Consider the following 27,607-nt stretch of genomic DNA (forward strand, 5'->3'; position numbering starts at 1 on the left):
TAAATAAGAGCTTTCACGACTTAATGAGATTCTCTAATGTATCTGATTTTATAAGGAAATAAACTGCTTTACTTTTGTTCCATATTGCTAAGGCAAAAATCTCTTTGCAAGCTTTAGAATAACAGACTGGGAACTGTCTGATCGAAAACAAATTACTGGGGCTAGGATCTAGACATAGTAACTAGGTATGACCAGTGTGTTATGTAACAAATAAGCAGGACTTATACTTTTGTGAAAAATGTGAACAGTGGTAAGACTGTAACCATGACATGTCATGTCATTTGTGGTGTTTGATTTCTGCTGCTCTGGAGAAAAATACGGAATTTGTCACTCTGAGGATATTACACCCAGAAGAGTTGTCTAGGGGAAACAAAGTGCTGCTTCCTTTCCTGGCTCAGTTATTTGGAGTTCACCCAGATGTATTAGTCTGCTCAAGTGCTGTCTTCCATCCCCATCACCTGGAGCTTGGATCCACTTGGATGACAAACTTTCCTCGCTACACATAGAGCATGACTACAGAATTCTTCTGTTTCCCTACTGAGTTTCCTGCATTATCTCTGAAAACCATCTACAGTCAGTTCTACAAATTGCATGTCCTCAGTCTCCATGCCTCTGGCAAATGAAGGACAAACATGCGAACACTGTATAGATAAGGCTGTTAAAAAGTTTAATAGTAAAAACAGTTTGGTTTTGTTTCCTGCTGTTGCAACATTTGGATTTGTCATGTATTTACTGCTTATTATTAGCTTTTAGAAATAAAGGATAACCTAGAGTGTTTTGAATTCTTAAAAATATTTTTTGTACCTGTACCGTTTAACTTCCATCATAGGAGGCCTCTCAGATCTGAATTTCCCTGTAAGGTTACAAGAAGCATGTATGAACTTGATCTCTCTCTACCTTATCAAATGATGGTAGGGGTTCATAGCAACGCAATGATGTTACGTTCACTGAAGTGGTAATCTCCAATTTAAAAGAAGAGTGAATTTTTAGGCAACTTCTGTGAGATAAACGTTTGTCCTCCTTTACACTAGTCTTTTCTGAAAAGAATAATTAGAACACAGCTTTCTTTGGTAATCAACACAGCATATTTCTGTCATGTTAGAGATAGCAAATAGTAGCTAAGTGTCATTTTTTTATTTTTATTTTTTTTGCAACACGTACATGGTGACTGTATTTTACTGGTCCACATTTACATATCTGATCTTTATGAAGCTTATCTCAATGAAAAACAAAACAAAACAAAAAGCCAGAACTCCTAAATAGTTTATCTATTCAATTTAAAATATAAAGCATCTGATATAACAGTATACCAGAAGTAAATTACGTTGTATTTCAAAATAGCAGCTGTAATCACTGACTGTAATCATTGTGTGCAGGACATTTGTTGTTCCACTTCATAGAAAGTTGTTCCACTTCATAGAAAGACTCAATAATGAAAAAATTGAAGTAGATCTTATCCTAGACATCATTTCTTTTCTTCTTGTGAATTCAAATTCTCTTTTTCACCTGAGTTTCATCTGTCCAGTACATGTAAAGCTAAAGCTACTTCATGAATACTCAAGTGCAGTTTCTAATTTGTGAAGTCAAATGTTGTTCTGAAACAATTTCTCTGGAATGTATGGTTTCTTAAAATATTTTCAGCTGTACCTGCATATATTGCTCGGTGACGATATGAATGTTTACACAAAATACTTTCCTAAAGGTCACATTTTATGAAATCTCCAGATACTCTTCTTCAGAATGACTTGAATGAGAGAAGTACAGGCTTAAAGCTGTTCAGACTTTCCTTAGCTTTGGTACACAGAAGATTTTATCTATGCAAAGTGTCTAGAACTGTAATTATTTTTATTTTTTAAATGAAAACCAGATAAGGAAATGATGTGGATAAAGATACAGCAGAACAAATTCCTTGCCTCGTAAGGCAAACCCTGATGCTGTTGTTACAAAGAGTCAATACTCTCTTCTTTTATCCTTATTTTTTAATTTACTTCTCCCTCTTCCTATGAAATTAAATTCAAAATAAACTCGTGTTGTGTGTTTCCTTTTCAGGAGATAAATGCAAACCTACTGAATACAGCAAAGTGAAAAATATGTTATTGGATCTTCAAAATCAGAGATATGCTGCTCAATCCAAAGATAGAAACGTTGGTGAGAAAATGGCTTTAAGGAAATTGCTCGTAGATCAGATGTTTCATTATTTTGATTCTGACAGCAATGGACTTGTGGACACAAATGAATTGTCTCAGGTAAGATTTAGATTTGTTTCTATTAGCCCAGAAGCTGTTCAATTGCTACTGTCCAGATGTATGGAATAATATGTCTCAGGATGCTTTCACTTTAGAAAGTATATGTGTATCTCTGAGGTGGAAAACTTCATTCAGATTTTCTTGGAAAATTTTCATTATTCAGAAATTGTGATAATTATTGAGAAATTTGAATACAATTACTTTAAACATACATGAGGAGGGGCAGAATGTATTACAGGTTGCTTTGTCCGTTAAATATTCCGTTGTCCACTGTGTACTCTTGAAGTCTAAATGTATTTTTGGAGTTAAAAAAACAAACAAAAAAACGAAACATAAAAACCAGAACAGTATTTCAAAGCAATTCAATAATACTAATTGAGCTTTTACTGTGTTTCTAATCAGCAAGCTTTATTAATTAATTGCAGGTTTAGACCAATAATGGTTGCACCAGTAAGCATGACAGCAGTAGCTATCGTTTACCTAAGAATGTTAAGTCTCTGATGAATGTTGTCATGGGAAATGTATTTTGATTGACTCTACAGTATCAAAGTTTACTTACGAGAAACTCTCCCAAAACCCATCAAATTTGAAACAGTGAATACTAGGCAGCCACTAAAAAACCTATTTTCCTGAATGGAGGCTGCATTATAAATCGTAATAGTGTGCTTGGTTCTGATGTATATCTGGGGACAGGGTAGCTCTGTGTTCTCAAGGTTCTGGCTGATGGCTTATTGAACGTGAGTGAGCAGTGTGCCCTGGCAGCCAAAAGACCCAACCTTACTCTGGGCAGCATCAGACCCAGCACTGCCATTCAGGTGAGGGATGGGTTGTTCTGCTCCATGCAGCCTCATCTCAAACACTGTGTACAGTTTTGGAGTACCACAATATAAAGACCACAAATGTAGTAAAGGGTCTAGAGGATGATTTATGAGGGACAGCTGAGGGTTTGCTCAGCCTAGAGCAGAGGAGCTGAGGAGAGCCCTTATAGTGGTTCCACAGAGGGAGTGAAGGGCAGCGGTGAGTTCTGCTTTCTGTGACAGCAACAGGACCCAAGGGAACAGCATGGAGCTGTGTCAGGGAGGATCAGGAGAGGAGTTAAGAAAAGGTTCTTCATCAGAGGGCAGTGGCCATGTTCCCGAGCTACCAGAGTTCAAGTAGTGTTTTGACACTGCTCTAAGAAAGATACAGGGTTTGAATTGGGTGGTTCTGTATGGAGCCTTGTGCTAGACTTGTGGAGATGTGTTTTCAGGATGTTTTTCAAAATCTTTTGGAACTTCTGCTATTAAGTGAATTTGGTGCCTTCATACGTTTTACAAATGGTACTTACTGTACTGCATAAGTACATACCATACAAAGTATATACAAAGTATATACAATATACATACAAAGTATACAGTCTCAGGTATAGCTGTACGATTTACGTGTACTACTTGTATACAACTGAAACAAAGCATGCTAGAATTTAGTGTGTTGGTTGATAGTATAAATAAACTGAATTTTAGATTCTTTTCTGTTTTACCATTTTGAAAGTATCTTTTTTTCTTGCCATAGCCCCCATGTAATTACTGAAAAATAACTTCTTTCACTACTACAACATCATTATCTATCAATGTACCATGATCTTTTCATTAGAGGAGCAGGACTAAAGTACTACATACATTGCTCCAAAAGTAATGCGTCCTATTTATTTCTTCGGAAACTGCATCATGTACAAAAAGCACAATAACTCCATTTGGTGAAGCAAATTCTCAGCTATAAAATGCTATTTTTTCAAAGTAGTCTTCGTTAGCTATTTATTTTCATCAGTGATGAACAAGAGCCTGGGTGCTGTACTCATAAACATCTGTACCAGTGGAGGTGACTTGCTGTCTCCCACCTCTTCATAGTGCTCCTATTGCTGAATGTCAGTGGGTGCCACTTTTTTTCTGCATGGAGGAATTCAGTGACCCACCTGTGCATTGTATGCACTTTCATGTCAGATACCATTATGTCAGACTTATGCTCTGCTGCTAACTGTTGCATGGCAACAACATGTAACAGAATACTGGTGGAAAGATGTGACTCCTACTGCAATACCACTAGCATTGACATATGACATCATGGGCCAACATAATAAAATAGAGGGCAAGTTATTCTCTAAGTAGCCATCATAGCATTGAAGGTCAATAGAAAAAATGTTTTTGCAGAGTTTCCAAATGTTTATGAAGTTACAGAAATTTAATTGCACTATATACACTTCTCTTTTATTGCTTTCTTGCTGTCAAACATAGATTAAAAAAATCTTCCATTGTGGTATTTTCAACCATGCTATATGTTATTTACATATAATATAAATATTTTTTTCCATATGTGTCTCTTTTGTAGAAATGATTTTTAGTAACAATGGTAAAGCAACACTTTTTTCATATGCATAGAGAAAAGAAGACAGCTGTCTTTAACTCTGGTCACAGAGCTTTTTGTTAAAATTCATAGCAGAACATCGAATTATCTGATCCGAAGAATAACAAATAACAAAATGAAATAATTGTTAATACTGTGTGGTTTATTTTGATGAGTCATAAAGAATAACACGTTGACCCCAGAACAAGTTCTTTAGTCAGTTTGAATAGAGAAAAAAAAAAAAAATGGTGCACGTTTCACTTGAAGCCTTCTTGACAGCAGAAGCATCATCTGAGAACCTCTGTCTTCCTTACCTAAGACAAAGTGGGGAACAGTAAGTCATCTTGGTTATCCAGAATAGTGTGTAGTCTTGCAGTTAAGCACCAGCTCTCGTATAATCTCAGCAGGTGTAAATTTTATCTTTTGTCTGATTGTTTAGTCTGCATAATTGTGGTGAATGGAACATATGACTCAGATCTAAATAAAGATTCAGAACAAGAAACCAAATTACAAGGACTTGGTGTAGGATCTTTAGTTGAAAACTCTGGTTTTCAGACCATTGGTTGTGCCTCTTGAAAGCTTGGCTTGTCGATTCTGCTGAGTTCAACCAACTGAATGCTTTGTTTTTTTTATTACCCAGTGTCAAGTCAAATTAGATTGCTGCTTTCTTCCCTCCCTTATGTATGTAGTAGCCATACGTATTTCTGAAAATTAAAATTGTTGTGAGAAGGAGAAAAGGAACAAGAAGTCCCAGTCTGGAAGTTGACTGAACTGCAGAGTGAGAAAGTTTCCTCGCGCTGAAAAAGTGATGATTAATTTTCTTGGAAAGATAATTATATTTTACCATGTATGTGCGCATTTCTCTCTGTGTGGGGGAGAAAATGGTCTTGGTACTGCCCTAAGACTGGATAGGAGTCTTTGCTTCACTCAGAAATACTATCATAAACAGAACAGTCTTTCAGTTTTCCTCACAGTCAAAATAGGGCAGTCTGAATGACCTGTAGGTGATATCAGAGGTCCCTTCCAACCACAGTGATGTTGTGAATACTACTTGTCTGCACTTAAAATATAATCATCTTCAGAGATTATCGAAAGTATTTTTTTATTTTAGGAAAAAAAAAAAAAAAAAAAGGAAAGATCCTGAAGTTATTTTTTGTTCAAATGAATATTGAACAACAACTTCACTTTTTAATGCTCTAAATTTCATCTCCTCTATTTTCATAGAATTGTAAAATCATTAGATTTGGAAGGGTTGTTAAAGTCCATCTAGTCCGACTGCCTTGAAATGAACAGGAACACCTACAGTTACATCAGGTTTCTGAATCCTGTCCAGCCTGCCTTACGTGTCTCCAAGGATGGAGGCATCCACCATCTCTCTGGCAACCTATTTCAGTTCCTCACCACTCTCATTGTAAACAAAGAAACAAAAACAACTTCTACTCACTCTAAATCTCCCTTTTTTAGTTTAGTTTAGTTTGAAACCATTTCTCCTTGTCTAACAATAATAGATGCTGCTAGAGCCTCTGTCCCTTTCCTTCTTATAAGCCTCTCTTTAGATACTGAAAAGTTATCAGGTCTCCCCAGAGCCACCTTTTCTCCTGGCTGAACAGCCCCAGTTCTCTCAGGCTGTCCTTGTGAAGATCATTTTGCTTTGCAATGAGTGCAAATTCTCTCACTTTCTTTAACACATGTCCATCTAGCTTTACTCCCTAATGTAAAATTGAGGGTAATCAGAGTCTTGAAATGAAGGCGCCAGTACTACAAATGTATTTAAATTATTTTTGATCTGAAATTATAAAGTTATTGCCTTAGAATATTGATGGAAGGGAAAACAATTCTACACTTCAGAAAAAGTAACACAGTTATTTTTTAATTAAAAAAAAATGCTGTTTCAAGTCTGAAAAAGTTTAAAACATACGCTTTAATGTTAAGCACTACACTTCAGTGTTGCAGACTGTTATTTATTATCTTTCATTCAGACAGTTCTGACATCTGACTGGGGCTTTTTCATGGCTCTGTAATCTATCGTAAAACTAGCTCAGAAACAATTCTTGCTTCATTACACAGTGTAAATGTCAGGCAAGGTAGTCTACAATAAAATTTTGTGAACATTCATTTTTAAATTTTTATTTTTTTGTTTGCATTTTAATAACGTTCTTTGAAAGAATTTAAATTAATCTAAAATAAAGTTGCTGATTCTTCTAGTTATCTATGAATATTTGTATTTATGCTGCTGCCAGGATAGTTTCTCCAGAGAGAACTGGGGAAAGACAGTAGCAGGTAGGACTGAAGCCAGAGGATTACAATCTGCTCCTGGTGTTTCTAGCTGGGTCGTACAAGTCTGTGACTAGGAAACTGAAAAATATCAAGACAGACTTCACAGCACTTGGGAATATGCTTGAGGGATCAGGTGTACAGGTAGTGTTCTACTCAATCCTTCCAACAGGAGGCTGGAATCTGGGCAGAAGAACAGATCAGTTGATGGAATAACTATGTGGATGGTGTGCTCAGGGTTTTGTTTTCTATGATCTAGGAACCATTTTTTATAAACTGGGAAGGTTGATGTAGGATGGGACACATCTGACCAGCAGGAGCAAGAATACATTAGGCAGCAAGCTGATGAGGCTCATCATCAGGACTTTAAACTAGATTTGATAAAGGAAGGGGATGTACTGCTAAGGTACAGAGGAGAATGCTGGGAACACCCTTGCTTTAGGAAACAGCAAGGGAAAACAACAGATTTGTCCCAGGGATTCTAGAATTATCATTTTAGAATAGTAAACCTTTTCTCCTTCTCATCAGTGAAATATATTGTCATCTTTACTTATGAACTAATGTCTGTAATTTTGAAGGCTTGGGTACATTTCTTTTGTTTACCAGCTTAACACAAAATGAATGAGATGGCCCAAAATATGTTGAAGACATCGAGGAGAATCTACAGGTCCTAGAATTTAAGGCTAATTTCCCTACTAGATTTTTTTATTTTTGAGAATGTGAGATGTTGTTCTTTTTTCTTCTCCAATAGACTTTTGTCAAGTGGAGCATCTGTACTTTCCCTATGAAAGTATCTATTGAACTGATACTACACTCAGCTGATAGCATTCCTTTAAAAACAGTGGGGGAAAAAAAATCAACAGCAACAAAATCATAGAGATTGATTTTTCTCATCTCTCTTAGTGTAAAGCATTTCAGTAGGCTTAGTGTAAGGCATTTTGATAGGTTTAATGTTACTTTTTTGGATCACTTCTATCTTGAAAAATCTAGCTTCTGCTAACTTGAACATCTAGCTTCTGAACATTAAATTTAATATGTGCAAAGGAAATCTAACTGTTCTAACGTGAGTTTCAACATTTGAATACAAACAAGTAGAAATTGCTTTTCTAACTTCAGTTACCTTGTTATGTTTCCAAAGATCATATTGCTACTGCTTGCTTAGGCTTCTGGGTGATCTTGGAATTTATGAGGCTGACTTAACCACAGCAAATCTTGAATCTTTTTAGATAAAATGCCTTCTGAAGTACATTTATCCTCATTTAGGTGTGGTCTAGATTCTTGTTTTTATAGTAACTACCTTATATTTGACTCTGTAACCACAGATCCTTCCTTGATAACATCTAACCATGTGATCCATTTCATTTTCTATGCGGCCCTATCCTTCTCCACATTACTAATCACTTCACCTGTATATGCCATCTGCCAATTTGGTTTTTGTATTTATTTTAAATGATCAAAATAGTCAGAATGAGTCACAAGACCTCCAAAATACTATTGAGTTCCTTATTGACACTTTTTTTTTTTTTTTTACTGATACATTTATTTAAGAAAAACGTATCTTTATTGATACTGCAGAGGTTGATTAATTTGTTCTTGTTTTCTTGTGATGATACTGTGTGTGAAATTAAAAATACATTCAAGAAGCTGTTAAGCTTAGCAATGTACCTTTGCAAATTACATCCCTAGAATAAGTGAAAGAAAATGGAAATGGGCTTGTCTGACAGGCTGTATTTCCTAGAAGTTGGTGTTTAAAAAAAAAAGTTGCAACACTTAGCAGTACAAAATATATCCAGCCTTCAGATGTGGATTCTGCTGTTTCTTTCTTGAACAGATTTTTTTTTTTTTTTTTTGTGCTGTCATAATATATCCCACCTTAAGGAATTTTACTGATAAGTGAACATCTGTTAAAAGGTTCTGTCAACAAGACAAATATGGTGAGTTAGGAACTCCCGAGAACAGTTAGTTTGATCCTGCTGATTTTAAAACAATAGTTATGTTTTCTGTTTGCTAATAACTTGGTAAGTAGACAGCTTTACCAAAGTCTTACACAGGTTATAATTTCATATCACAGCCAATCTGATCTAAATCCAGTTTTTCACTAAAACATGTAGTTCCAATTTTCTTTTTCAAAATCCAGATTGCCATATTCTAATGCCTGCTCTGGCCTGTGTCTCTTGTGATAGGTGGGGAAAAATCATACAAAACTCCACAGAGATGAGTTTTCCTTTCAGAGAATTAGGCCGCGTAATCCAATCACATCTAGAGGCTAGAAGTGGATGAATCTGCAACACTTGGAAGAGAAAATCACAATTAATGAAGACTAATTGTGATACAAAATCTCTTCTTGACTTTCTGAAACTTGACCTTACAGATCTTTCGGGGAGTTCTGAATATTGGTTAAAAGTGATTGAAATTTCTAAAGATGCACAAAGTATTTTGCAGTGTATAAACAAACACTGAATCTCATATCTGTAATCAAATGTTCAGCTTGCTAAAGATAAGAATTAAATGGCAGGAGAAATGATAGCTACCCACAGTATCATACTAGGGATTACCGCAATCATTTGGACTAACCATTCATCAACTATGAATGATTATTTCTATTTTTAAAATAAAATTGAACAAATTATTAGATGGAAAGCACCATGAGAGATTACGGCTCAAAAGATGGAATCTGATAATATTAATATACACCTTAAAATACAGGACAGTAGTTGTGAGTGTTGGCGGATTTTATTGCCTCATGTGATGTGATGTTAAATCCTTGTTTGTACAACTGAAGCTAATGGGAGTGAGTGTTTTAACCAATTTTAGACCAGATTTTATGAAAAAACAAGCAAAGCAGCAGTGTTTCTCATCCTCCAAGTGTTGCATTTCCATGAACCAGTTGTGATTTTAACTACATTTCAAGACTTGAAAGCTCAGATTTCAATCACAGTAAAAGATGCAACAGTATGTGTTGAATACTTGAGTCTTTTGTACTTAAAGAAAGGCTTTTAAAACGTTAGGAGTAGCTGGCACTAATGTTCAGGTAGCATTGTGTGCCTCTGTAATTAATAACAACTAAATGTTGCTTTGTGTTAGTTCTTATCTTTGTGAATGGTTTTCATAATTGCTCATGTGCTAACAAGGTTGCCATCTTTTTATAAAGTGTTTATGTTAGCGTACAGAAAATAACTTGCTGAAGGAAAACATATTTGTCCTTTCTCTTCTCTGTAATACTCCTATTGTTCTCTTTCATATGTTTAGACATTTTGTATTTATGTGAATAATAACTGAATCCATTCTTTTCTATTCCTGCTGATTCTTTTGTGGAATGACTTGAACAGAAAAGCATCTGTATTGCTTGATTTTTCAGGAACTATCATATAATGCAAATGCAGTAGTTCTCTAGTTTTGGGAGACAGGTAGAGGACAGGAGGAGTAATTATTTTACAAATGAATGAACTGTATTTGCTTTCATTTTTCTGTGAATGGTACAAAACTGTGCAGCCATTAGATGATTAGAAGAGTTGTATTAGCTTTGGTTCTTTCAGATATGAAAACATTTCTATGTGTGCTATCTAAAATTAAAATTCAGGATATCTTCACATACAAACATCTTAATACCTTGGATGATGTCCAGGTCTTTAAACATAAGCGGTGCACAAATTAAAGAACACTTCTCGTGGAGAAGTTCATTTGAGTGAAAAACTGGTAGCTATTAATTATGAATTGTTTACAAAGTGGATGTGCACCCATAATGAAACAGTGGTCTTTTCAGGTCAACTACTTTGTTAACAGGTCCTCGGAAAGATAATAGGCTTTTCAAAAGCCTCTAAGAAGCTGAAAAAATTAGCAGGGCAATTGGTGTTTATTTTAGTTAATCTTGAAAATGAGTGGTTTGGTGGTTTTTTGTTGTTTTTTTTTTTTTTTTTTTTGGTTAGGAATTACTGAGAAGAGAAAATCACGTGTTTTTGGGAAATTATCTTGTGGATATTCAAAATTTTCTAAATCACCGTTTGCGATCGTGAATAAGTAAAATCAGCTTTGTCATTTGTAGTTTCTCTACAGTGCTTCTGTATAGTCAGATTATATATATTTTCTACATGTTCTGAGTTTTTTTAATCTCAGAAAGTCTTTTTTAAAGATATAAACTTTAAAACTGCAATAAATAATTACAAAGTAACTGGAAAATCCCTGACTTCACACGGTTTCAGTTCTTTGCTTCACAGCAACCTTAAAATGATCTATTAAATGATTATTAGAAACAATTAATTATACTAGAGAACTCTAAGAGCCCAAATGTAATTTCATGGTTATAATTTTCTTGTCAGGTAATAAAACGGGATGAGCTTGGCAAGGATCTGTCTGACTGCTCTCTGTTCGATTTGCTGAAATATGATGATTATAATAGTGACAAGCACCTAGGTCTGGAAGAATTCTATAGAGCTTTTCGTAAGTACAAAGATTAGCCTATTCTTTTTTCAGTTTTCTTTCCCATCTCTTGCTTTGTCTTCCTAAAATGTCTTTTTTTTTTTAATTTTTAGATTTTCGTACATCAAAATGTTGTATTTAAACAGGCGTAATGTAGCAGTCATGATATTATAGAGAACTCTTTAACGAAGTCGATAAGGCATCTGTTTGTGTCCTTATTTCTGAGGGATTTTGGTAATGGAGAATTTGTAGATGATATTCCTTGATGCCGACTGCACTAAAAAAATCTTTGTTGTGCACAAGTGAAAACAAGTGCAGTCTTGACATTGTTATAGAAATGAAAATCGTAGCACGTTTCCCTACACCCTTTCTTATTGAGTGCTGGTAAAAGCAGTTGTGATAAACCAGCAACAAATGTACTGCTTTAATTGGTGCTTTAGGATTCAGAGGGGTGTACTGATTTTAATATGCTTCTGCTGGGTGCTTGTTCTCTGAATGCCAAAGGTGTCTGGGATAAGTGCTTGTAGTACATATGAACTTCTTAATGTATCCACTGGGATATGGATCAAAATGATATCGAAAAGAAGAAAGAAATGGGATGATTTCTAGTTCCTTTATTCAAGGTACATGTTCATTGCATTGTTTAAAAATAAAAGCTTGAAAAGCTTCCAGTTCATTGTGTGCCCAACAGCCAGAGGAATGTGAAATACCTTTAATGGCTGTAATTATGGCACAGTGTGTGCTCTTTCAATAAAAGAAAAAGATTAGCTCTAGTTCCACTGCATTTGGTCTTCAGAGATCTTGAATTTAGTCATTCTAATCCACATCAAAAGTATTAACAAAAATTATGTATTGCTTTGAAAGTACACCTAGTGAAACAAAAGGAAAATTAAATGGCAGCCTTCTGGTTATTAGGCTACTACTCTTACAGCAAAACAAGCTGAAATCAAGTACTCCACACAGGCCAAGCCAAACTCAAAGTGAGTATGACAGCTCCAGTCCAGAGGTGTGAGATGTGACCTGCTGTTCAGCAATGGCAAATTGTGTGTTGGTGAATACAAAGAATTAGTATGGGTGGTGAGCAGCAGTCATGCAAGTAGCACTCCATCACATTTTCCGTAATTTAAGTGCCTACTAAGTTAAAATCAAACTAAGAGTCAAACTCTATTTTTCTTTAATAGAATGTAGGAATGCAGAACAGATTTATTCCAAACAAAATAAAAACTTTTCCTTCTTCAGAATTTTCTTATTTCACTGTTTCGATTTGGTGTCCTAAAATATTATGATGTTATGGTAGCATGCGTTGTGATTGTGAAATTATTATTATTTTTCACTGTGTGATGATTTTTTACCTCTTCTGATGTTTTTAAATGTGTAGAAGAAACGATCCAAGTGATCAAAATATGGCCAATTTTTTAAAAAGTACTTTTCATAACTACCTCTTGAGGTCTTATAACTGAGCAGTAGCATTGGCAGGGAATAATTTTTGAATTGTTTTTTTTTTTTTAAAAAAAAAGAAGTTTAAAAGATACATTACTCTAAATTAAAAATGCTTGAACCATAATTGTTTTTTTTTACCCATTCCACAGTTCTTTATTCCTTGAGCTGATAGTATGTGTCTGTCTGTTTTTTCATTTTTCATTTCCAAATTTTCAATCTATTTTTAAATACAGTGTAGTACCTTATATTTCCAGTGGGTTTGCCTCTATACCTCTTAGCAGTAGCATGATAGATTTGATAACTGTTGAACTCCTCTCATTCTCTTTAAAGTTTGTCTGCCTAACAGCTGGAACAAAAGTTATTCATATTTATGCTGAAGAGCAATAAAGAAAATTGGGGTTCATACAGCTGAAGAAATGGCTCCTATACAAAAATGCAGTGCAGAATTAAGTTTCTTTGTTTGCTTGTTTTTCCCATCTTTAACGAGTTGCTTATTTAGGTAAGAAAAGGGAATGGAAGAAAGAGAAGGAAGGAATTTTTTTTCAGTCTGTTGTACAAGGCAGTTAAATGGGCACAGAAATACAAGCACTGTGTCATGGAAAAGGAGGTGGGATATCAGTCACAGGCCCACAGTCTGTAGTAATTCCTAAATCATTTTTCAAGGATGCTTTAGAAGACAGCCTTGTAGCTAAAGCAACTAAAATATAAAACATACCATAAATAGTAAAATATGATTTTAAGACATTTGAATGTGGTGAAGGCTAAAGAGCCCTCATTTCTAAGTATGGGTTTTAAATGATATCTACCTTCAGCAGGAGAGTGCTACGCAGAAAGAATCAGAAAATTCAGAAGGCTGAAAAAGAACTGAGAGTAGGCACTAGTGGTATTTGTGTCATAAACTTGAGCTATAAAGGGGATGGCTATAATCAAGCATACCATGCGCATTTCTAGCTGTGATTTTTAACTGGCATTTAAAAACACTTGTATAGAATTTTGATCTTTGAACCCAGTTGGGTGAAATTAAAAGATATTGTCACTATTATGCTGACCAGCTTGCTCTCAAATTTTTTTTTTGCGTTCTAAAGGATTAGGCAATTACATTTCATTTAAATATGAATGCATATCTATGGGCTTTATTATCAGTACTGCCACACTAGCACTTGCAGGTGAGAAATCTTTTTTCATTGACATACTTAATTAGAAATCTTTCTGTCATCTAAGGACTGTAAATTTAGAATCAAACACAGTTGTAAATTTTACTGCTGCATTGTTTGTCACAGACAACAGGAAGTTTGTTTTTTTCTGGTAGAAACTAACTCTCCTTAAGAGCAAATTAAATCATTGACTGTTGTATTTATATATGTATACACATTTTTATATGGTATATACGTATCTGTGTGGTATATGTATAATTGCATATATTCTGTGAATTATTTTTGTCAATCTGTTTTTGTTTGCAAAATGAGTAAGGGAGATAGGCGGGATAACTCGAGATAAAAATATAAGCAGTGGTGTAATAATTCCTCTAATAATCCCTCTCTCCTTCAGAAAATCAGATGTTGAGGCACTAATAAAGAAGGGAAATACTTAAGAGTGTGAAATGCCTTTGAAGTACGCACTGAAGTCCCAGTCTGCAAAATGTTACAAGAATTTGAAAGTGCTTACTGGCTTGTGTAGTGTTTTGCAGACAAGTAAGCCTGACGTGGCTTTTGTGTTATCAGCTGCTTTCATATATATCATGAGCTTGTTTTTGTTGCTATGGCGTATACCCACTAGATATATTTACTAGATGTAACAAGTTGTATAAAATAGAGCATACAGAAAGGTACTTGATAGTTTTTTTCCATTTGTATAATTAAAGTGGGATGTATAGATCTCTGTACATCTTACAATCATGGGACTGAAGGGAATCATCTTGAACAATCAGGTCAATCTTCCACTGCTCCAGCTGCACAATGTAAAATTGTCTTCTGAGAGTTATCCAGCTCCATCTTAGCATTTTATTTTGTCGGTTTGTTTTCCTTCACCACATAGTCCCAAATTTTATATAAGAGATTTTATATAAGAGAACGTGGTTTTAGTTTTAGTCAGAGCAAGATGTATTTAACCTTGTCTGAAAGGGTGGCTGGAAGCATAGGAGGCTGAAGCCAAACAAAAGGGAGAAGTAGAGGATACAGATTTGTGAATGCTTTTTCTTCTGAAAAATAAAACTCATCTGATGCACTTTTTCGAGGACCTTCTGTTTTTCTCTGCTATGAAGATGATATTGTGTTTATTGCCTGTCTTCTGTTGCTCTTTTCTAAAATTAATATTTTCTCCCTTATAGTTCCTTATAAAATGAAATTTCAAAGCAGGTACTTCAGGTGGCCTTTATAGTGGCTTACAAAATCTCGAGGGATACTAGAAGTAAGTAAATAGCTTATTCTCACTCAGTGCAGTGCAGATGTGTATGTTGGCCCTTCTGTGATCACAGTAGAAAGAATGATGGTAATTTAAATATTTATGAATAGACCTGATTGAATAAAACAAATAGAAATTACAAGTTTATGGGAAATAAGTGCTTTTCATTGGTCCTTTATAATAATAGAACTAAATGCTTTAACAACTCATAGTCTGTATAAAATGAAAAAAAAGTGGTGTTTGCCAAAATTTTTTAGATTAATGTTAGAACTATTTTTATCTTACGTGCCAAAAAGGGGCCATGTAATGAAAGTCTGAAAAAGAGGAGGCTCAGGGGAAACCTTATTTTTCCCTACAGATACCTGAAGGGAGCTTGTGGAGAGATGGGCATCGACCTTTTCTCCCGTGTAACTGTGCACAGGACTAGAGAGAATGGCCTCAATTTGTGCCAGTTGTGTTTCAGGTTGAACATTAGGAAATACTGCTTCGAGAGATTGATCAGGCACTGGAATGGGCTGCTCAGGGAGGTGCTGGGGTCAGTGTGTTTCTGGAGGTGTTCAAAAAATGTTTAGATGTTGTACTAATGGACATGGTTTAGTTGGAGATATTGGTGATAGGTAGACTGTTGGGCTGAATGATCTTGGAGGTCTTTTCCAGCTTTTTTATGTACTTGCTATTGCTGTATGTATTTAAAAGTACCTTAAAAGCGTTATTCAGGTCACAAATACCAAGTTGAGATCTTATTGCTGGGGTAATGTTTGTGAATCTGTATGTAAACCTTCAATAACGACTGTTATTAGTTGGTCAGGGATGGTGATGCAAAAATGCCATTCACTGTAGCTTTTGGGTGAATCTGTGACCAGTGCATAATATGAATGTCAAACCTTGTGCTTTGTTTTGTGTTGAATTATATAGAAAGTTAAACAGCAAGAAGTATCCATAAATGCAAGACTTAGTTAAGAATTATTATCAGGTAGTCTAATTCCTGAAAATTGTTTTTAAAATTGCACTGCTCTACTTAACATAGTTTCACTCTTAATTTATTCTGTCAGCTACAATTATTGCAGGTGCTTGTTCCAAAATCCTTTTTTGAAACGTGTATCTCTTTCCAAAGAAAAAGACCAGAACTTACCGCTCCCTTTTGTCCCCTCTCCTCTCTCTCCCCCCAAAAAGAAATCTAAGTAGAATCATAGAATTGTTAATGTTGAAAAAGATCTCTAAAATCGTTTAGTTTAACCATCAATCCTTCAGCACCGTGTGCACTAAATCAAGTCACTCAGCACTACATCTATATCTTCAAGTCCACGAAGTCTTACTCAAAAAATACCCGCTGGATTTACATTTGAGTGATTTCAGTATCGTGTCAAAAATGTTTAATGTGAAATCTGAGTCAAAGCTTTATAACTGTGACAACTCCTCAATAATAAAGCTGTTTAACAAATAGCAGAAGAAAGAGTTTCAGAAGATCTGTCTCCTGCTATCATTAATTCCTTCTTGGCAACAAGTAGTGTGTGTCAGGTTGTTGTTCTGGGGAGAATTATATTTCAGCTCTAGCCTTTGAAAATACAAATTAACAACATACTGAGTAGAAGGTATTGAACTTTGTGGTAATATTTTTCCACTCAATATAATCCACCTGTGCTACCAGTCTTTTCAGTCTAGAGATCATCAGCAGGAAAAGAATACAACCTACAACCCCTTGTATAGAATGGGCAGAATTTAAAGCTCATCATTTCCGTGAAGTGCATTTTTAAGGCATAAAATGTTGTTCCATGATTGGAAGTAGTACTCCTGTAATTTCTTGCGTGCTACTAATTAATTCATTTTGATGCTAGGGATTCCCACATAATCATAAAATGCATTTTATTTGGTTCATCTCTAATAAGACTTTTAGAAATTATGTTGTTTTGTGTTCTGTTATACGGATACAAGTTTTGTTACTGTTTTACTTTGGGCTAGGCTAGGAAGATAAAGTTTTCATGACAATGCATGAGAACAGTAATTCTATTTAAGAAGACACTTAATGGCAAAAAAAACAAAACAGAACAATAAATCTTAAAGTATGCAAGATTCTTATTTATTTTCAATTTACATTTGTAAGCCTGTTTCATACGTGCCCAACCTTGCATGTTAAGATCCGGAGCGCGATAAGCCTTGCTGAAAGATTTGAGGTGGCTTGGGAATTAGTGCGTTGGGCCATGGCTGGTGGTGAGCCTAAGGAAAAGAGTTATCAAGATATTACATGATTTGGTTTTTGACATGAAGTTCTGAATAAGTGTGGTGTTTGCAATTTTATGTAGTTCTGTTAATGTCTCTCCTAGGCCAGAAAATATTTGTACACATTTAGGTGAAATAGAAAATAGATAAGTGTCAAAATGATTGCATCCCATTTTAGTGCGAATAAGCTATTATTTTATAAATTTAGATACATAGAAATGGAATTCTAATTAAGTTATGCATGACAGCTTTGTAATAACTGAATGATTGTTTGTTCTGTACATTTAGCTGTAAATCACTATCCATGGTGAACTTCAGTCTTTTTACAGCTGATATCTTTATATTGCTAGTTCAGAGATAATATTTTCATTTTTGCAAGTCATCGTACCTGTCAGATTGTGTTGTTATTGATGTTCCAGCATTCACAAACACCTTCATCTAGATGGTTCACATTTCAAAACACTTTGAAAATAATAATTTATAATCAGTTATCTTTACTAACTGTTGTAAGGGAATCAGTCTTATTGCAATGCAGGCGCTAAGGCATAGGGGAGAGAAAATGCTTCCAGATTATTATCCTCAATGTGGAATGACTTGAATAAGGGAGGTGATCACTAGCTAATCCACAAAGCAGGGACATTAAAATATATTATTCACAGCAAAATTACACTTCTCCAACTGTAATGAATATTAATATGCTCATAAAATATTATTTAATAAGAAATCTTGATAGCCATTGCACTACTTGTTTTCTTTGCACCCATAAAAATCACCTCTTTATCTGAATTTCTTATTTGGAAGTAGTTTTAGCCTAGAGCTATGATACTGTTAACCAACAATAAATACTCATTTAAGCAAAATTTCTAAAATAATTTAACATTATCCTAATTTAAAATATACATGCATATTACTTTTCCTTCAAAAATAAATGGAACCATATTTAAGTTATTGAGGAATCTGCATAGTGTCATCATGTCTTTAAAACAAACGAACGAGAAAGCCATGAATAGGGGAAAAATAATAAGGTAATGCATGCAGTTCTTTTAAGAGTCTTAGGTATGTATTTGAGAAAGTTGCTTTACTTTGAATATAGAGCAGAATGTAAAAATTTTCTAACTGTTTGCTAAGAGGAGATTAACAACACTTAGCAGTTGTTTGAATGTTGGGATTTTTTTAAAGACGTATCGGAAACACTGCTAACCAGAAATCTGAGGTGGATTTACTGTAACATGAAAAGAACCTGGGTTAATTTCTCAACTGTGCTTAAGAAATGGGGGGGGCGGGGGGAAAGGAAGTTGGATCTGATCTCAAGTCATCAAAAGGAGATCCTTTAAAATACTAAGATAATTTAAGTATTTCAGATGATGAGTGAATTAAATAGATTCCTTTTTCTCCCAAGAATCAATTTATTTATTTCAAGAAGGATAAATTTATTGTTTTTGAGCAGATTTTTGTTTTAATGTTGTTTTTTTTTCCTCTGCAAGCTTGAGTTTGCTAGTTGTTCTTAAGCATAGAACACTAGTGTTCACCTTAAAAACTAAGTAACTTTATTCCTCAAATTGATGGGTGTTGTTATATTTTTACATATTCTGGAATCCAAATCAATCTTTTCCTGAAAGAAGACTCTTGGGGATTTGTTTTGTTTGTTTGTTTGTTTGTTTGACAACTCATCTACTCTGCTCGTTATTGTTGGTTCCAGTGGTATGTATAGGTAAGCAGATAAGTTACTACAGTCAGAAGAAGACTAGAAAAGGCTTTTAGTAGTTCCTGGGATTTGTGAATTTCTTAAACTGTAAAAGGGAATCTGAAATCCGAAGAAGTAGTTTTGCACCTGTAGTTTTGCACCTAGATTGTATGAAAGAACATTGGAAATTTGTAAACAGGGATTAAAAAAAAAAATCTGACCCTGCAATGGTTGTGTGCTTTTCTTTAGACCTTAATGTTATAGAAAAGTGTATTGCATTATACTGGGAAAGTTTTTTTTTGGTTGAATGCTTTCAAATTTTTATTGCATACGATAAGGGGAAAAGAGCTGAAAAATCAGATCACAGAATCACAGGAGTTGGAAAAGGGACCTCAGGAGATCGAGTCCAACCCCATTGCTTCCATTGCTCTCTCAGTTCATTCCAATTTTCCTACAGAATTGCATTCTGGCAAAATGTTTTTATTTCAGGGAATTTCATTACTAACTTCATTTCCAAAGCACAATAATTACAATTTCAAGTTTTACTATAGTATTCTTCTATAACTTAGGAGTATATTTACTTATTTAGTTTATGCAGTTTACTGCTTCAGAAAGACCGTGTATTTGGTCAGCCAAAATAAAGAGTGAATGGGATATCTGAGTCTAAGTATTTGCATAAATCCTTGAAGAAAATGAAGTAATAGCTAAAATATTTGTTTTGAATATTTTAGATGTGAAATGGAAACAAGTGATTGATCTTAACGCTCCAATTTAAATGCTTCAGTAAACAGGTGAAGCTTACTACCTGATTTTTAAGTTATGCTCTATGCACGTAGGTATGTTTATGTGTAACACACATGTGCACCCAAATAAAAGTGTGTAGGTGTATAGTTTAATCTGTGGAGTACTTGTTAAGGCACTCTATTAAGACATTGAATTCCTTTTCAAAAATATTGTCAGTTTTGTGAGCACGGTTTTGCCACAGGGTTCGGAGCAGGAAAGGGAGAGGAATTATTGGAAACAACTAAAAGTATTTTATTGGAGACACACCCAGGCGTATTTTTATCTCAATTTCCAACTTTCTATAGGAAAAGTAGCACAAGTAGGAGCTTAATAGGCCAGAAGAGAAGTGTACTGCTTATCAACTGTCATACCGTTCCCAGTACATCTGCAATTTTAGCAGTTTTAATTGTTTAAAACTGTTTAAAATTGTTTAAATTGTTTAAATTTTAATTGCAATGATCTTCATGGGTGTTAATGTGCTTTCAGTGTGTCCACACAGTTTTCCTGGCTCTCTTCTGTCGCTTATTTTACATCACTGTAGGTTATTTTTGTTCTATTGTGGTTTGTAGTTGTGTTTTTGTTTTTTTTCAAGTAAATTTTTTCCATTTAGTTTTCTCCTAAGTAATGTTTGCATACTTGCATTTTCTGTTTTCCTTCTCTTTTCCAAGTCTACAAGGGTTGATTAAATGGGTAAGTTGAATTTCTGTGTGTGCTCCTGAGACACCTATGCCAGAAGATGCCATGGAATAGGGGGGAGACAATCAGAACAGCTGAGGGCTGCCTGCTCTGTTTGCTCTGTACTTCTGAGATTTTGTATCTTGTTTATAAAATGTATTGAGTAAAAGAGTGAAATAGTGATTTTCAAGGCCCTTCAAGGTGCATCTCTTTGGGAAAGCAGGAATGTGTATCCATCATACTAACGTGTTTCCTGAACTATTTTAAGCTAAGGGAAGGAGACTGTCTCTAGTAAGTATTCAATGCTTGGCTTATTCCAAAGGCATAAAGCTACAAATATTACAGAGGATAGGGTAATTGTTCGTTATGGTCTTATAATTTAACAAAGAGTTTCCTTTGAGGCTCAGAAAGATTTAAAAAAAAAAAAAAAAAAAAAAAAAAAAGAAAAGGATGAATAAAAGAAAACGAAGAAGTGAGCAAATAAAAAAGAATGTTTTTAGTGAATGAGTTTATCAGCTGCCCACTTGAAATATTTCATTTTGAAAATTCCTTATAAGTTCTCTTCTACGCATTTTATTTGTGTGGGATTGATGTTGTAATCTAAAAACATTTACTGTAAGGACAGTGTGATTTTTTTTCTCTATAATATCTAATATGTATAATAGCAACTGCTATTACATGTTTTAGGTATTTTAGTGCATTTACAAAGTGCTTGGATGAAAGGGTGTTTTTTATATGATTTTATATGATACTTCTGACTTGGAGATAACTACATTTTCTGAATGTATATGTTAAATGAAGGTAAATGCAATTTTAATGTTACTTTAAGTTAGGAAAGTCGAAATTAATTTAGTCCTGTTCAAATGGAATTATTCAGTCTGTGAAGATATGCATACACATATCTATTAAAAAAAATAAAATTACTTCTATTTATTTAATTTCCATAATCTTTGACCTTTTACCCTCTAGTGTGGTGTATCACAGCTGTCAACTTTTTGTAAGAAGCTTCCTTTTGCCTTTGCTGTTACTGCTAAGAGGTAAAACAATTTGGAGGTGTATAGAGGGAAGACACCCTAGAATATAAGCTGTTTAACTCCATATAAGCATTAACCATCTTATGACTGGGGAAGTAGTGGAAGAAGATTCTGACAAACCGTGTTTTGTCACTTCAGATAATTGTATTCTAAGCTAGGATGCTTCTTGCATCGCTTCTGTCTTTTGAACTTCTCAGAAACATGCATCTCATGATTTTAGATAATAATTATGAATTCCTGATAGAGTTGCTTGCAAGCAGAATTCAGTAGGAGCAGTTGGAAACACAGGTTGTGAATATGTAATGAAATTATATATTGCATCAATTCTGCTGCCTGTGATTGTTGGAGGATTTATTTAGTTGTTAGACTGGTAAATGTTTCATATTCACAGGTTTAAAATGTATGTACAGTTATCCAAATGTGTTTTAGATACTTTGAATTTAAAAATTAAAAAAATAAAATAAAATTTCTACCAAGGGAAATAAGCACAAAAAATATATCTGTGTTCATGTGGTACACAGAATGAATTTGCCAGTAGATTCTGAAGCTAGTTTTCTAAATAAATTGTGTTCTCAGATTGTCAAATGCTCTGTTAAGTAGGCTAGCAAATCATTTATATGGGAGGTACAATTTTAGCCACAGTGAAAATAAAGGCACCACACAAGGCAATGAAGCTACAAGCAGAAATATACATATTGCAAAATTACATAAAATATAATGCAAATATGTGAAGTTGTGAAAATATATGAGGATTGAGGGAGACACAAAAACCTTCTTTATATACTTCTTTACTTAAAGAACTGGGAAACTGTCTAAGATGGAAGCAATCCAAACAATTCATCTGATCACCATTCAACCATGAATAAATGATAGGAAAAATGACACTTGAAAAAAAAAAAAATTTAGCTTTGTGATTATAATTCTTCTCAACCTAGACATGTGGTGGAGATGTATTTGTTGGAGGGAATAGTTGAAGTGGTTTAAAATTTGCTGAGCACTCTGTTTAAGGAATATTTGATGCTAAACAAAGATTAATGTTTTGTTTGTGCTTATGAAGTTCTATTCAAATATCCTTTTGAGTAACAATGTATACATAACAACAACTTCTCTGAATTACAGTAAGGATCCATTTAGTCCAGTATCTTGGATCTTATTTTCTTTAGGGAAGATTACAAAAGAAGAAAAAGGGTATTAAGATTCTTGTATTGTACCTCCTTTATTTCTAGTGATTTTTGTTTTGGAGACTGATTAATAGCTCTTGATGAATGCTTTGCTCAAAAATTTGGTTGCTTTTTGGAGCCGTTTGAAATTAACATCTACATCATTGTTTCAGAATTCTTCACACTTTAATGATTGCACGCTAGAATAAGTACGATTTTTGAAGATTGTGCATGCTTTCTTATTCATACATTATAAACTAAAGTTTATAATGTATGATAAAATACTGTGAGCAACCATGCTATATTCTCAGTCTCCCATATCCTGAGATTTTTTGAAGCTCCTGGCTAATCTTTGCAGTCAACTCTTTTCCATTCTGAAACGTTTCATGTAAGAGCTGCTTGTGTGAAGAGCTTACCACATGCTTGATTGTTCTTACGATGCTTTTTTTCTTCTCAAGTTTTACTACATTTATTTATTTTTTTTCCCCCAGGGGAAAGGACTAAAAACAAACAAAGTGTCATCATGGATTTAGAGAGTGGTGTAGTAATGCTCTGCCTATTTTCTTTTATTAACACATTGTCAAGGCTGAGTACATATTTGCATAAGGCTGCCAATTGTATTCTAAAGGTCTCTTACCTAAGCAATAACAACTTGTTCAGAGCCTGTCTCTTTGTAGACAGGTTTGGTCCCCTTTTTCACCTGCATTCAATACTTTGAATAACCAATTGCATATATACTAAACTTGGCAAACTAGTATCATAAATAATGTCTTTATGCAAATTTCTTCTTCATATCTAAATTATCTGATTACCTGTTTTCCAAAAATGTTCTCAGAAATGTATTGTCTCATTTTCTTCTCTCTCCTGCTGGTTAAACATGAGGCAATCCGGATGGAATTCCACCAGTGACTTTTCTTCATATGAAACTTAAAAACAGAACTCTTCAATGGAGAAATGAAAAATCATTTCTAAGACCATGAGCAGATCTGATGCGGGTTGTTTGTTACAGGATAGAACAAAAGTCTGCTCGGGCAGTAACCAAAAGTGAGGGCCTCTGTACAGACAAGTAATACAGCCTACCTTAAGTTCTGGTTTGTTTTATTTTTTCCTTCTACATGTAAATTACATCAGCAGATTGATTTATTTTTCAGTGTAACTTTCATTCTACTTCCGTCTGTGCTTTTTCCACATTATAGACTTCTGTGAGTAACTGGCTCATAACTCTATTCTTCAGATTGCAGGAAACTATTGAATAACAGCTGCATGGCCTTTCTTTTCTAGAGGAGGAAGTATAGTAGAGGAAGTATAGTAGTGCTGTTATGCTTCAGGCTTTCTAATTCCCATTTATATGTCAGGTAATTTGATTGTGAATTACTGCCTTAGAATTTTGTACTGACAGAGAGAACTATTTTCCAGGTTGGGTTTTTATAAAACTCTGAATACATCCAGAAGTCTTAAATACTTGGAAATTCTATTATCACTCAAAGGGGGGAAAAAAAAAAAAAAAAAAAGATTTGAAATTTTGAAATAAAATGGAGCTGTACATTAAATAAAATTGGCAAAATATTATATTGATAAGCGGAAATCTTTGTGCATAAAACTGTGAGTTACGAGGGTTGCCAGCTCTCCTTTTATGATTCCTGTTTCATTATGAATTAGTTCCAGAAATATTTTGTGGTTTAAACTGCCGCATTTTAAATGTTTCATTTGAGGTAACTGCAAGTATGCAGTATTGATGTTCAGCATCTGTATTTGCAGAGAACATAAGGAGCATTAAAGTTGGATCTATACTAGTAAAATGACTTGAAAATATTGATGCTAACTGTTAACATTTAAATAAAATGTTTTTGTTTGAGCTAGTCATATGCAAACACAACAAGCATGTTGAAATTGATTTTTGTGTAAATTATCTTCTTTGGTTAGATAGATGCACCAAATATACGATAAATAATGCCAGAACCAATTATCAGTGCTTCAGCAAATTAGCCTTTCCATGTTATATAGGTAGCACAGCTGTATTTAACATAACATTCAGTTTTTTTGAAACCTGTTTTCAAGAGGAAAACATGTTATGAATAATAATGAATGAGGATGCATAAGATCTGGTTATTCCTAATGTCCCTTCTCGTTCAAATTTGGCTCTTAATAATTTAGAGTAAGATATACGGTTTTCAATATTGCAAGTGAGCTCATGGCAAACGTTGGTTTCAAATCTGTTTTCGAATAATATAACATTATGATGTTTCTTCTGTTCTTCGTCAAGGCTGCCTTACATATTTGTAGTCTGGATTCCGGGAAGTTTTGAGACTACTATTAACTATTCAAAGGTTAACCTGAAAAATTGAATAAGGAAGTAGTCTCAATGACCACATTTATCTTAAGATACTTTGAAATATATCATAAAGGTGGAAAAGTTTGGACATCCGCTTTCACTGAGACCCAAGGCTGTATTCTTTTTTTATGTGAAGGTTGCTGATTGAGAATTTCAGATTTGGTACTGGGTTATGTTTTATATTAAATAGTGCGTGGACACGGAGATAGTAAATCAGAATTGACTGTATTTGCTTATGACTTATGTGCTGCTGTGATCTAGGCTTGCTTCTAATTGAGTAGCTAGAGTGTGATCAGGGTTTACAAGCTTATGTAGTGTAAACACAGTGAACACTTAGCTGAACTTTGTATATTGGCAGAGCTGGTGTATTTGAACCAATTTTTACTCAGTTTGCTGGAAAAGACATTTTATAATATTTTAGGCACTATGTCCTCTGCTTCCCAATGATTTAAAACATCCTGTGGTCGTAAAGAGTTTTAAAATGCATTGCATCCTGGGCAACATATCAACAGAAGCTCTGGATATTTATGCTGCCAGGTACTAGACTAATGGAAAATAACCAAGTTTAAAACTATCTCAAATAAAAGTAGAGACATGGATAGTGCAACGTGTAGCTTGCATGGTGTTATGCATAGCAATCTGCAGCAGAAAGGCTGCTATTCCAACTAAGCAAGGCATTGTAGATAGCTTAATAGCCAACAGTGGAACCCTTTTTATATCTGATTAGTAAATTTGTCTGAGATCCTGGTTATTTAGGTAAGACTGTTGTTTATGTCAGTTGATTTAAAATACAGTAACTGGAATTTAGGTAAATGATAAACACTGTGGAGACAGCTGAAGAGTAAAAGCACAAATGAGACAATTTAATGCAATGATGGCCATAAGGAGAAATAATTTTATTAAGCAAAAAAAGATGCTGAAGACTGTAATTAGCAAATACACCCTCAGAACCTAGAAGTTAGAGCCTTACATTTGTCTTTTCTTTTGACTGCCACCAAATGCATTTTTCAGTGTTAAGAATGCAATGTACGAACATATGTCCATACAGATTGTTGGACAAGAAAGGTTTCTTAGCTATAGGTGTCATATTATGTAATTACGACAGCTACGATTAGAATAAATCATTACTTATGCATTCTGAAGGACATATTTTATAAGCAGTGTGGCACTGTAAATGAGAGTGTTGATCATATTTTTCTGGACTGCTGTGGTTTCTGTTGCTTTTAGAATTTTTTTTAGTATACGGCTATTTTAATTATATCTTGCCCATTTGAATATAGCCATTAAAATGACATTGAAGTCTGAAAATGACAATAAATTATTAGGAAATTATTGTTTCATCTACTCTGAGATCCTCTTCCCTAAGCAAACCCTAAGGTTTTCATTTGTTACAGCTTTATTGGCTCAAAAGAGACTGTTGTGTAATTTTGAGTGTATAATCTATAAAAGCTCTACATTTGTATCTGTACTTAAACCTAAGGTATTGTATCTGACTATTTTCATATCAACAATTTATGTAGCATGTATCAAATAAAATTCTAGCCCATCACTTGGGCTAGACTAACTTGGAAATTTCCCTTAGGATTCATTGAATGATGCAGAAAATCTGTTACAGAGCATATTGGGAGAGATGTTAAGGTTGAAGAAGCAGTTTCAGTCTGGTGAGATGATAGAAATGGGAGGGAGATTTATCTTTTACCAGTTCATTCACGGTATCTCCCAGTAGATGGAAATTCATAGAAGTTTGAATTTCATCTTCTTATGGTGAAAGGCTACTCCGTAGCCTTTCAAGTGCCACAAGTGCTGTGTCTCGTTTAGTGGTTTCCCCTGTGGCGGAAAAGTTTGAAGCCGAACTCTTCATGAGTTGGCTTTCCTGGCCTGTTTCCTTTGAGGCTAAAAAAAATTCTCCTACAGATTGTATGGCCTCTGTAGGCTTTGTGGACTCTCATAACTAGCCAACCTGTAGGGTGAACCCTTTTATCTGTGCTGTTGTCACTGTTCTCAAAGTGAAGTGATGATACATCATCATCATGTTCAAAACATTCTCCTATTAACATTCCAATTGCATGAGAATGTCAGACAACGCCTGATATATATACGAGTGTGTATGTGCTATTTTTCAGTGCAGCTTTAGGTAGACTTGAGTGTTTTATCTTTGCAAGTTTAATATATTTGTTGTCCAGAAAGTAGTTCTATGAATTCATGGTTGGTTCAGGTGTTGATACGATGTCACTATGATAGAATCGTCACTTCAGAAACTCAGTGAATATATGTGGATTCTTCCCAGTGCTGATAACATTGCACTTCTGATAATTCTTGATCTAGCATGATGCATTAAATGAGGTGCAGCCCATACCTACATAGAAACAGCTGTACGCAATGACAAGGGAGTCATAAATAATCAATGACTCCTTGTGCTTCCACGAACAGTGTTTCTGAAGTATTCTTTAATGATTCTAATGCCCTGCAGAGCAAGTGAGAATATATGTTTTATTGATTTTTATGAAGACTTAAGTGAATCATTATAGTCCTTGTGGCACTCGACTTGAGTCCTGTTGAGCTCTGTA

The 27,607-nt window shown here is 34.5% G+C and overlaps 1 protein-coding gene across 4 annotated transcripts in view; it reads left to right on the plus strand.

The window, feature by feature from the left end:
* The window catches only part of FSTL5 (follistatin like 5), a 213,612-nt gene that overhangs the window by 113,053 nt on the left and 72,952 nt on the right, over positions 1-27,607 (plus strand). For all 4 annotated transcript variants that reach the window (XM_042829771.1, XM_042829774.1, XM_042829773.1 and 1 more), the window contains 2 exons: positions 2,050-2,246; positions 11,216-11,336. In XM_042829771.1, coding sequence (XP_042685705.1) covers positions 2,050-2,246; positions 11,216-11,336 — 318 coding nt within the window. The remainder of the gene's footprint in view (positions 1-2,049; positions 2,247-11,215; positions 11,337-27,607) is intronic.

The sequence above is a fragment of the Centrocercus urophasianus genome, unplaced genomic scaffold (genome assembly GCF_019232065.1).
Source record: "Centrocercus urophasianus isolate 14NV4802_14NV808 unplaced genomic scaffold, USGS_Curo_1.0 seq_32, whole genome shotgun sequence".
Classification (NCBI taxonomy): Eukaryota; Metazoa; Chordata; class Aves; order Galliformes; family Phasianidae; genus Centrocercus; species Centrocercus urophasianus.